Here is a 13,343-nt window from a genome sequence, read left to right as displayed (position 1 = left end):
TTTATACAACTTGCAAATTCTGTTATTTTTTTTCCTTTTGAGACAGAGTCTTGCTCTGTCACCCAGGTGTGAATGCAATGGCCTGACCATGGCTCACTGCAGTCTCAACCTCCGAGGTTCAAGTGATCCTCCTGCCTCAACCAATGCAGTAGTTGGGACTACAGAAACACAGCACCACACCTCGCTAGTTTTTACATTTTTTATAGGGATGAGACTTGCCATTTTGCTGGGGCTGCTCTTAAACTCCTGGGATTAAGCAATCCTCCTGCCTTAGTCTCCCACAGTGCTCAGTTTATAAGAGTGAGCCATGGCAACTGGCCTTCAAGTCCCAGTCTTTATGCCAACAAAGTGACTTTTATATAAAAATAAGCAGAATTGGCATTAGGAGTATAAGCCCTAGAAGTTTTTAATTTGGATATGTAGCTAAGGTTTTACGAATTGAGCACTCACTGTCTTATATCGTCCAGGGACCTTTATATAATGTATGTAATCAAGCAACCCAATTAAAAGATGAAAAATTAATTTAGCCAGATAGTTGTTCAGTTGAAATCATGAATTTTCAAATGGTAGAAGGTTTGTTTATGGAATTCATTTTGTTACTTTTTTTTTCTCTTCTTGTATTATTAATATCCATCTATCTATCTATCTATTTCTTCATCCTTTCATCTGTCAGTATGTATGCATTTTTATATAAGAAGGCTCATGGAAGACCTGTGAAGTGCCAGGCCTTATGCAATGTGGACCCTTTTGATCATTCAAAAGCATTTCCCAGTTTCTGTGTCCAAGGTACTTTGCTAAAAAGTAGGGCCAGGTATGGTGGCTCACATTTGTAATCTCAGCACTTCAGGAGGCCCAGGTGGGAGGACTACTTGAACTCAGGATTTTGAGACCACTTGGGCAAAATAGTGAGACCCCTTTTCCTCAACAAATTTTAAAAAGTAGCCAGGTATGGTGGCATGTGCCTGTAGTTCCTGCCACTGGGGAGGCTGAGGTGGGAGCATTGCTTGAACCTGGGAGGCTGAAGCTGCAGTCAACCATGATCTAACCATTTCAGTCCAGCCTGCGTGACAGCAAGACCCTGTCTCAAAAAAATAGAGAAATAGGTGGTTAGTTATAAGCAAAATAGGCACCCTTTCTTCATGAAATTTATGATCTAGGGTGGTACATAAAGGAAGACTCAATAACCACACACATGGACACACATACAATTATAAAATTAGTAAAAAGAATCAGAAGGGAAACCAACCGGTTTTAATGGTAGCGAATCAGACAGTGGGAGAAGAGAGGGGTGCTCCTCAGGAAGGTGCTCACTGAAGTTCTCTGTGAGGAAAGTATTTTCTGCCTGGCGCCTGAAGGAAGGGAGCCTGCTATGCAATGCTTGGAGGAAGGCCAGTGGGCAGTGTGAAGAGTCAGTGCACAGACCCTGCCTTGTAAGGCTTATGGGGTACTGGAAACAGAACAGACATCGTGATGTGTGGCAACCAGGCTTGTATTGCCAGTCACGTTCCGTATCAACAGTTCATTCCAGTTTTAGGTATAAAAATGCTGAGAATAATAGAGAGAAATATCCCCTGTGCACTTCTGGCAGAGTTGTACGAAATATTAATGAAGTTCTAATCAGAACTTGGCTTGCTTCATCAGAGAGAGAGTTCTGGATAACATGCTATGGATGCAAATGTAAATGTAAAGAAACTACATGTTTACGAAGGTAAAGAATGAAGAAGTTTTAAATGCATACATATACACACGCGAATATCACTGATTAGTTGCCATTATTGATGATGTTAAGAGATATTTATTTTTTCATTCACTAATTTCATTTACTAATATTGGCTTGACACTTTGTGTGTTGAGCACTGTGTTCTGGTTGATGTGAATGAAGTCCTGAGGAGGACAGCCTTTCCTAAAGCAAGAAGAGGGTGACAGACACAATGGCAATGTGAAGGCAATGTGAAGGCAGCCTAATAGAACTAAGCAAAATGCCTTAGGAATATGGAAGTTCTTTTTTTTTTTTTTTTTCCCAGAGTTTTGTTCTTGTCGCCCAGGCTGGAGTTCAGTGGCCTGATCTTGGTTCACTGTAACCTCCGCCTCCAAGTTCCAATGATTCTCTTCCCTCAGCCTCCTGAGTAGCTGAGATTACAGGTGTGTGCCACCACACCTGGCTAATTTTTGTATTTTCAGTAGAGGCAGGGTTTCACCATGTTGGCCAGGCTGGTCTCAAACTCCTGACTTCGGTAGTCTGCCTGCCTCAGCCTCCCAAAGTGATGTGATTACAGATGTGAGCCACCATGCCTGGCCAGGGATACGAAAGTTCTTAACTCACTGTAACTCCTACCTATCTCTTCAACATCATCTTTTAAAAAAGAGTTAACTTCGTTTTTCGATGTCTTAAACGTGACACACGATCTCCTTCTTTGCTTTGAAAAGGTTGCTTTGTGTCTGAAACATGAAATTACTTTTTATTCATCATTTAAGCCTTTATTTACACTGTATTTATTCCAAGGAATCTTTTTTAAATCAATGTTTCTCAAAGGGAAGTGGTCTATGAACCATCTATATCATAATTACCTGAGAATATTTTCTTTAAAATGTGGATTCTTGCAAACCATCCTCAACCACATCCTCTGAATGAGTAGAGATCCATAAATGCACATTTTAATACATTTTCCTGGAAGTTATTTTGCATTCTGAATTTGATCACTGCTACCTTAGATTTGTCAAGGAACTTTTTTTACATTCCCATAGGCATAATGATCTCCTTCTACTATAAGATGTATTGCCTGAAATTGTTGCTGGTCTACGAAATTAATCCTCCAAAACGATTCAAAGCTCACAGAGATAGGAGAAATGTGTTTGCTAGCCATCATAAGTCCACTATCAAACATGGAGCTTTGGCTGTCTAGGTGGCCAATAATTAAATGTATGTTTTACAGAGCAGGTACAGAAGTTATCCAGGTTATAATGGAACAGAACGTTCTTCCAGGCAGAGGAAATCATGTTCGCCTCTTTAGGGAAGAGCAAATTAGCTCAGATCATACACAGCAGACAGGTTGGATGTGTAGGTGGGAGACTGCATGTTAGTGAGTGAGTTCCTGTTAAGTCAGTCTAAAGAAATAAAATTGTGTTTAGCTTATCAATTGTTCCATGTTGTATACCTACAGAAAAGTGTCAAGTATAGCAGATCAGAAAAAAAAAAAAAAAAAAAAAAAAAAGGATATGGCCATGAAAGCTAGGTTCCAGGCCTGAATTGGCCATGGACTGGTTAATTTGCTTTAAACAATTACTTGGCCTTATATATCTCATCTTTCTTAACTGAAAATTATGTATAATTATCTCACTTTCTCACTTTACAAGGATGAAATATTTATATAGGACACACAAATGAGCATACCATAATAAGTATTACAGCAGTAAGCAAATGCCAAGTTTGTGTGTGTGTGTTTAACCAAATTTGAGAATCGTCTTTTGGGATTGAAAGATTTATTTATTTATTTCTTGGACTTTGGGCACTTTTTGTAGTGAAGTTTTCAGACTGTTTGTTCCTTACCTGAAAGCTACAATGAACTCCAGAGGGAACAATTTTTATTTGTGTACACTGCTCATACCTTTCATTAACATTGATTCCGCTTGTTTCTATTTTATCTCGATACAATATTTTACTCTTATAAGCCCCTGTTGTATGGGTCTGTATGGCATTGCATTGTGATATTTTAGGATTCAAGTGTCGTAAGTGACTTTTCACATATAGAAAATGTCATATCACAACCAAGAGCAATGTCTGTTTTTAGCAAATTGCTGATCTTTTCTTCCTTGTTTCATGTAAAAAACCACACATATGAACACACAAACCTGTTTGCACAAAATTACCCTGTATTTCTTCCATCACTCTCTTTCTGTCAAACAATTGTGACTGTGTAAAGTGTCATGCATTCTGAGGCTAAAATTGGCTCTATACTACTTTCTCTGGCATCACAGAACTACGATATTTAGTAGAGGAGCATTGCTTTACTTACAAGAAATAAAAGTGTTTACAAATAATGTAGAAAGTCAAATTTTAAATGCCCAAGAAAGTTAGTTTAGAATAAATTAACTAAGTCATTCAAAATTTGAGTGCTACTTTTGTTCAATTTTGAATCAGCAGTAAATGGTAACTTTATAGATTTCCACAGCATGCGTATTAGCATCTACATCTTAGTTCTAAATGCAATAATACTTGGGAATGTTGAGGGCCACTGAAGCCAGGCAAAAGAGTTTGGAACTGATGAATGATAGGATGAGTCAAAGATTCTACTGCTACTCCTAACTACCACTCCTCTTCCTCCTCCTAGCAATATGCATTTATTATGGTGAGATGTTGGTCAAAGGATGAACATTCAGTTAGAATGCACAGTAAGTTCTGGAGAATAAGTTCAGGGAATCTGTCATACATCCTGGTGACTGTAGTTAATAACAATATATTATATATTTGAAAATTGCTGAGAGTAGATTTTAAGTTTTTTTACAACACTCAAAAATGGTATGTAAGGTAATTCCCCATGTTATGTTAAATAGCTTGACTTAGCCATTCTACAATGTATGCATATGTTAAAACATGTTGAATAACGTAAATATATACAAAAACCAAACAAATACATAAAAACACCAAAGATGCATTAATGGTTATTGAGCTATAAATTTGACTTTTATTTTATTTCTTTCTGATACAATTCATGTGACAGGTACTATTACTCCTATTTTATAGTGAATAAAATTGAAGAAATGTGGAAACAGACATCACATGTGCCAGTTCACGATTCATCAAATTAGGTCTAGCTAATTTCCAACCTGTACCGATGAGAAGCCCATGCTGTTTTTCCATCACCATTGGAGGGCATGGGACTAAAATCAAAAGAGAATCGAGAACTGTATTTGATGATATTTGAAATGTATTGAGTGAGAGAAATTAAGTCAATTTCAAATAAGACATTTGGATATGCTGTTGCTTTTCCTTTACGAGACACCTTTGGTTTCTTAAGGCAATAGCATGACTTTTGAACATTGTAATTCTCCTTTTGGGATAAGATTTTTAAGTTAGTATAAAATCTTGGCAAACACAAAAAAAGAGACTACTGATATTTTTCAATGGTGTGGACTTTACTCGTATTCCCATTTTATCAGATTTTGAGGAGCCACATTCACTATTAAGTTTGTCTTCAACGTTCATTCTCTAGCAGAGCATATAAAACAGTCCCTTCATCTAACTATGTATGAATCTAATGTAATTTTAACCTAAAAACAGAAAAATGAATTAGGAAATACATTTGTCTTTAATATAATACAGAGTTTAGTAAATACTGTGAGGCATTTAACCAAAATAACTTGTGCTTTCTGTAGTTTTTACAATCCATTTTTTAAATAATTTATGTAAAATTATTTTACTCTATGTAGCATATAGGATATATCTTGGACTTTTTTTTTTTGAGGCTGCATTGCTTAGAAATTGGCATTTAAAATCATGTAGACTTGGGTTTAAATCTCAACCCCGCTATATGATCTTCAGTACATCTTTGAACTTCTTTGAGTCCCAGTTACCTCATCTGTAAATTTTGAAGGTTGAGAACACACACCTGGAAGAATTTTGAGGGTAATAGAAATAATTCTTTGACAACAATTATTACAGTTGTATGTAGCTATTCAGTAAGTGGCGAATGGTGAGTATTTTGCAGCTTTAAAATTATTGCTTTCAGAAAATTATTATAACATACTGTATATTATTTAACACTATTATGAGAAACTAAAATCATTTAGAACCTTCTTAACTTTTGTTTTATTTTTGTTTTTATCCTCTCCATCTGTGTAAGAATCTGAGAAATTACAATCTTGAGCTTCATGCCGAGAATGTTTTATCCTATCAGTGATTCTTGTTCTTTTCATTCATTTTCAGAAATACCTCCAAGTCTCTTTCCTTATAATACTGCTAGGAGAAACACAGTTCCCTAGAGATAGGGCTTTATTTAAAAGGTTTCTTCATTCAAGGTGAGAATGTCCATTTGCTGGCATTTTCCCCAACTTATCTGTGCACATATTCTTACACCTGGAGTGTGTATTCATGGCAGTCACTATAGTGATGTCCCCAAGGACCTTGACACTATGTAGGCTTCCTTCCCACTGAGTTACGGGAATACGAGCCAGCAGTTTTGACTTAGACACTTCAGGCAGAACTACAGTGACTTACCACTTTCCATGATTCTGAAATCCTACAATGCAAAAAATTCATGACAGTTTGTGCCCCTCTTCTCTTGTCTTCTGCCTCTTCCTCTAAATATTTCTGACCTTTAACTCTTCCTCTTACTAACTACCAAGCTGTACCTAATCCATATTCTGAATTGTATCTGGGTACACTGAGTTCTGGTGCCACCAACAAAAAGCATCCAGCCCCTTAAAGTTTTTTGTGAGACATTCCATGTGGGACACAGTCTTTTAAAGCTCATGACAAACAAACATATGTGATTCATTCATGAATAAGTAAAAATAGGTGTCAACTCTGTATGAGATTTATTTAAACATTTGGGAGACAGACATTTCCTCATACATCTCAGTGTTCTTTTATATTTGAAGAAGTGACACTTCACATTATTATTGGATTTTCATTATCATTATTGGGAAAGTTCTCACAAAATCTCAGACCTGAGGTAGTAGATAGAATTATGGCCCACAAATATGTCTGCATCCTAAACCTCAGAACCCAAGAATATATTAGGCTATGTGTCAAAGAGGAAGTAAGGTCACAAATATAATTAATGTTGCTCATCAGCTGTATTTGGAATAGGAAGATAATCCTGTATTATCAGGATGAATCTAGTATAATCAAAAGGGTCTTTAAAAATAAAAGAAGGAGATACAGGAGAGAATTATAGGCTGAAGGAACTGTGGAAGAAAGACACAGAAATGTAGCATTGCTTTCCTTGCAATAGAGAAGGAGTCTATAGAAGTTATGAAATGTGGGTGGCTTCCAGAAGCTAGAGAAGGCAAGGAAATGTAGTATTCCCCCAGAGCCCCTAGAATAAATGCAGCCTTGCTGACACCTTGATTTTTAGCTCAATGAAAGCTATAGCAGACTTCAAATCCATAGAACTGCAAGATAACACACTTGTGCTTTAAGCTGTCTTACATCATTTAAGTTTGTGGCAATTTGTCGCAGCAGCCACATAATATGAATGCACGATTTTATTTTTTTTTGTGTAAGAAGACAGAGAGATGATAAATTGGTTAAGTTTACATGGATGTTGAAGGAGGAGAGTAAAATTAAAGCAAAACTTAGAAAAGGCAGTATTAAGGGAGGTTAATTTCTCATCTTCTTCCATATCTTCATCACATTTCTTCCTTCATGTTGCTAACATAATGCATGCTTACAGATCAATGGAGACTGTTTGACCATTTATGAAGCAAAATAAAATCATAATCTACACTTGGTAGATGAGAGAGTTCCTACCATCTTTCAGAAAACAAACAAATTATCTTAATAAATTACCATTTAAACTATCTTGGTATGTTAAGACTATTACTTTGTAGGAAAAAAAATGGCTTATTATACATTGCAATTTTATGTAATTGCATCATAGCAGTTTATTCAAATGACCCTTTTAAGAAAAATAAATGGAAATCTGAGTAATCTTACCACAAATCTTAAAGAAAATGAGACATTTGATCTTGCTATGAATCCCAAATTATTGCATGTTCATCTTTTATAAAGTCTCAAAGATACTTTAGGAAGTTGAATGCTGCCATAAAAAACCCATGCACACCAATCAGTTCCGTGGACAGAAGCAAGCAGATGGAAATCTTGAATAGAAGGTCAGTCTACACAGTGGCTTAAAATAATTTACACAATAAATCTTTGGAAGGACAGTGTTGACTTCTAATCTCTCTACCCCTTTATTTTTTTTTTCTCTAGCTACATTTTTGAGTGAAGTGTTATAATGAACATCATAGTGTGCTTGCACTAATCACCAGCATCCAAAGATAAATGGTGATGGAGATAATGATACAAATTTTATAAAACTCCTAGAGTACAGAACAGATTTATTGTCTTTGTTACAGTTCATAAAATACATGAATGAAAATTTAGAAGTTTGGAACATTTTTATCTCAAAGCAGAGATGGCCCTGAAAGTTTTCTGTGAAATGTGGTTGATATATTGATGCTTGCATTGGGAGTGGAGTTGGGGAAAGGAGATACAAAGAGATAGGGGAGGGTTTTCTTTACTCAAAGCATAACAAAGAAGTAATTTCTATAATTTTAGACATTACTTGAAGAGGATCCAGCAAAATTTGAAAAATCAAAAAATTAAAGGGCTTCTGATTGTCTTTTACATTGCAGAGAATCTTGGTTTGGATTCTGAAGTTGCTAAAGCAAATGCCCTGGGTTTTGTTGGATGCATGGCTTCCGTCCAGTACAACCACATAGCACCACTAAAGGCCGCTCTGCGCCATGCCACTGTCGCGCCTGTGACTGTCCATGGGACCTTGACAGAATCCAGCTGTGGCTTCATGGTGGACTCAGATGCGAATGCGGTGACCACAGTGCACTCTTCATCAGGTACACTCTAGAGAATGCACAATGGAGCTTTTGTCACTAGCACTACTTTTGGTGTCTTCAAGAAACTTCCAGATTAAAGGATTGGCTAATATGACTCAATTTTTACCTTGTATAATTATAAGTGGTTGAAAATTATGATTATGATATTTCATGGGTGATTTTCATATATATTTGATATAGTTCCATTTTTAATATTTTGAGAAAATGAGTCATTAGAACTAAATGCATAGTTGTGTGCTTTGCTTATACACATATATAATGAGGTGTGTGTGTGTGTTTATGTGTGTGTACATAATCACTATTGTTGAAGTAGTTACTGCTCTAAGAATCAAGGTAACAGGGAGGCAGCAAGCTGGTTTCTGAACTAATATAATTCATGTGATTAAATAAACCTTTTTAAGCTTTATTAAGAAATAATTGGCAAATACAAATTATATATGTTCAAAGTGTAAGATGTAATAATCTGATCAATATGTGCATTGTGCAATTATTATCACAATTAAATTAATCAACACACTTATCACCGTACATAGTTACCCATTGTGTGTGTGTGTGTGTGTGTGTGTGTGTGCATATCTGATGAGTACACTTAAGATTTACAATTTTAGCAAATAGCAAGTAAATAATACAGTATGAATAACTGTAGTAATCATGCTGTGCATTAGATCACTAAAATTTGGGCCGGGTGTGGTGGCTCATGCCTGCAATTGCAGCATTTTGGGAGGCCAAGGTAGGAAGATCACCTGAGGTCAGGCATTCGAGACCAGTCTGGCCAACATGGTGGAACCCCATCTCTATTAAAAATACAAAAATTACCTGGGCATGGTGGCAGGTACCTTACCTGTAACTCCAGCTACTCCAGAGGCTGAGTCATGAGAATCACTTGAACCCCGGAAGCAGAGGTTGCAGTGAGCTGATATCATGCCACTACTCTCCAGCCTGGGGGACAGAGTAAGACTCTTGTCTCAAAAAAAAAAAAATCATCAAAATGTATTATAAAAAATCATCAAAATTTATGATCTTTTGACTGAAAGTCTGTACTCTTTAACCAACAACTCTCCATTTCCTCCACACACCAGCCCCTGCAAACCACCATTCTGTTTCTATGAGTTTGACTTTTTTAGATTCCACATGTAAGTTACATCATACGTAGTATTTGTCTTTCTGTGTCTTGCTTATTTCACTTGGTGTACTGTCCTCTAGGTTATTCCATATTGTCACAAATGGCATGATCTTTTTAAATGCTGAATAATTTCTAGTTGTGTGTGTATATGAAATGATATATTAATTCATTCAAGCATTAACAGGCAGGATGTTTTCTTATCCAGGCTATTGTGAATAATACTGCAATGAACACATGAGTGCAGAAAGCTGGAGGTATCATACTCCCTGATTTCAAACTATATCGTAAAGCTATGGTAATCAGAAAAGCATAATACTGGCATAAAACAGACACATAGACGAATGGAACAGAATACAGAGGCCAGAAATAGACCCAGGCTTATATAATCAACTAATTTTGGGCTTAATTTCCAAAAACATGTAATGGGGAAAATGTTGCTTATTCAATACACTGTGTTAGGAAAATTGAATATCCACATGTAAAAGAATAGAGTTGGCCCTTTGTCTTTCGCCACATAAAAATTAACTTGAAATGGATTAAAATCTTAAATGTAAGACCTGAGATTATAAACTCCAGGAAGGGAACATAAGGAAAAAGCTCCTTAACATTGGTCTTGAAAATATGTATGTTTTTACACGACACCAAAAGTAAGATCAAGAAGAGCAAAAATAAACAAATGGGACTGCATAAAACTAAAAAATTCTGTACATCAAAGGGCACAATGCACAAAATGGAAAGTCAACCTACAGAATGGAAAAAATGTTTTTAAACCATATTTCTGATGAGAGGTTAGTATACAAAGCATAAAAAGGATTAATATAACTCAATACAGAAAAAGAAAAGAAAAAAAGAAAAATACTTAAAAAATAGGCAAAGGATGTGAATAGGCTTTTTGTTTATTTGGTTTTCCACAAAAGACATGCAAACATCCAACAGGTACATGAAAAGGTGTTTAACATTACTGATCAACAGGGAAACGCAAATCAAAACCACAGAGATGTCACCTCACAGCTGATAATATGATGGCTAGTATCAAAAAGACAAAAATAACAAATGTGGGAGAGAATGTGCAGAAAACGGAACCCTTGTACACTCCTGATGGGAATCCAAATTGGTGCAGCCATTATGGAAAAGAGTAGGGATGTGTCTCAAAATATTAAAACTCGAATCCTATTTCTGAATATGTAACCAAAATAAATTAAATCAGCCTTTCTTAAAAATAGGAAATTCCCACCACACCATCATCCATACATCCTCTGCTTCACCACTCTCTAAGTGCCTTTTCTGTCTTTTCTTAGTCACTGTGATTTTGGGTGTCTTAAAATGTATCTGGGATTTTGTTTTAATCAGGTATGATAAGGTGGCAGGCATGAGATGACTGCGTTTGAAAGAACAGTTTTTTTTCTTATAGTTCTCAAGAAAAGGAGGTATATTATACCACTGAGAGCCACATGGAGAAGTGCCAGGTTTGGTCAGGAGGCAGAAAGAGAAGGGGAAAGCAGGCAGGCAGGCTTGAGCCAGTTAGAATTGGATAGTTTGAATAATGTGGGCAGGGTCTGTGCTACAGGGGTGATCTCTAGTTGTCTAATACTTGGCTTTGAGTGATTTAAGGCAAGAAAAACATTGGGTTGGTGAGTGTGAGTTAAGTGAGTGAGTTACTAGGAAATATGGGCTCTGGATTGATTAGTTTGTATATAAAAGGCATGGTTGCTGGTATGTTGTTTGCTATCTCTAGGAATTAGCCAGCCCTAGGAGGGGCAGTGTCTCCCTGGCCAGCGAGGTCCTCAAGATGTTAAAGTATCATAAGCACTGATTAAAAAAATGATTCATACACTGGGATAAAACCAAGACATCAACATATATCAACAGGCCAATATAATATAGATAGAAACAATAATAATAGTGTCATTGTTCTGAGTATGCTTTAAAGTGGTTTCTATATGGATGAGGGGCTATTGTCAGATTTTTCCAGGATACTTTTTCTAAATCCACAGGATATCTATTTTACTCAGATTCTACTGCTAATATTGATAATAACTATGGATTTTGTAAGTAGTGCTGATGAAAAGGCTAGGTCTGAGATGTTTGGTAAAGCTCCTAGGTTACTACAGTATTCTCTTACCCTCCTCTTGCCTCCGAGCTCACACTAAAAACAATAGTGGTAGGTGGTGAAAGGCCATTGTTATAAAACACTTTTGACCGTGATGATTTTCTCTTACCGGCACAATTCCCCCAGCAATGGTCTGTGATAGGTCATGATGTTTTGGTAGGAAGAAAAGAGTTGGGACATCTTATACCATTTAGCAAGTCAAAGAGATTTTAATATCTTGGGTAATATATCGAGAAACATTCTGTTTTATATGGCAAGACTCTTAGCCAAGACCTTTAGCCTGAGATCCCTAGTGCTCAGTCCAGTATTTTGAAAAGCTTGAGAGCTGGGTGCCGTGGCTCACGCCTGTAATCCCAGCACTTTGGGAGGCCGAGGTGGGCGGATTACAAGGTCAGGAGATCGAGACCGTCCTGGCCAACATGGTGAAACCCTGTCTCCATTAAAAATACAAAAACTGTCTGGGCGTGATGGCGTGCGCCTGTAGTCCCAGCTACTCGGGAGGCTGAGGCAGGAGAATTTCTTGAACCCGGGAGGCAGAGGCTGCAGTGAGCCAAGATTGTGCCATTGCACTCCAGGCTGGCACCTGGTGACAGAGTGAGACTCTGTCTCAAAAAAAAAAAAAAAAAAAAAAAAGGAGAAATAATTTTTTTAACAAATCTGGTAATGTGAGTAGGATATTTAAATATTTCTGTCTACTCTTCCAGCAATGTATTGCCCACTCCTTTACTGCTTTAGGTATCACCATTTTATTTTTCAAATACCATTTTGAGTTGTCTTTGATGAAATTGTTGTGATTCTCTTCTTGCCTCATTCGTCACACATCTTTTAAGCAGCTACTCAGTGTTGACTTCCATAGTTAGTGGAGATAACCAAAAATAAGGAACATTCAAGGTTCCTAATTTTTGAAATCTGTAAAGATGATAGAAGGCAATGGTTCAGGGAATGAGGGGTGTGGCATTGGCTGCCTGGCACTATATCATAATACGGTGTGAGCAACACTAGAGCAAAGATAGGAGCAGGGTTTTCGGGTGGTGTGGAATCTAGAAAAAGCAGCAAATATGTTTTTAGATGAACTAATGATTGATTTGTAAATAGTCTGGTCATGGGAATTGTTTCGGGAGAAGGGTTTGCAATGTTCAGAAGACGGAAGACCATTGCAAAAGGAAATACATCCATTAAAGTGAAAACTTCTGGTAGAGTGTAGCGTATCTAGTAATCAGTGAAAACCCCTTATGGGGAAATCATTAAGTGTAAGTGTAGAAGTTCTTAATGAAGTTCTTATGGAATGTTAGCTCTCTCTTTCTCTATCTCTCTATATAGATAGATATTCCATAGAGATAGATTTAGATAAGTACTCAGTGTCTATCTATATAATTATAATATATAATAAATTCTAAGCTATAAGAATAGATTTATATAGAATAATATAATATTTAATAAATTCTATAAGAATAGATTGAGATGTATATATATATATGATATAAATGTCTATTCTATATAAATTTATTCTTATAATATATTCTTATAAATCTA

The 13,343-nt window shown here is 36.4% G+C and overlaps 1 protein-coding gene across 2 annotated transcripts in view; it reads left to right on the top strand.

The window, feature by feature from the left end:
• The window catches only part of CNTNAP5 (contactin associated protein family member 5), an 891,734-nt gene that overhangs the window by 863,650 nt on the left and 14,741 nt on the right, over window positions 1–13,343 (top strand). For both annotated transcript variants that reach the window (XM_010342190.3, XM_074399829.1), the window contains exon 22: window positions 8,359–8,577. In XM_010342190.3, the coding sequence (XP_010340492.1) occupies window positions 8,359–8,577 (219 nt within the window). The remainder of the gene's footprint in view (window positions 1–8,358; window positions 8,578–13,343) is intronic.

This window comes from Saimiri boliviensis, chromosome 5, assembly GCF_048565385.1.
Source record: "Saimiri boliviensis isolate mSaiBol1 chromosome 5, mSaiBol1.pri, whole genome shotgun sequence".
NCBI classification, from domain to species: Eukaryota; Metazoa; Chordata; class Mammalia; order Primates; family Cebidae; genus Saimiri; species Saimiri boliviensis.
Note: the sequence above shows the minus strand (reverse complement) of the source record. Positions and strands in the feature narration are given on the sequence as shown.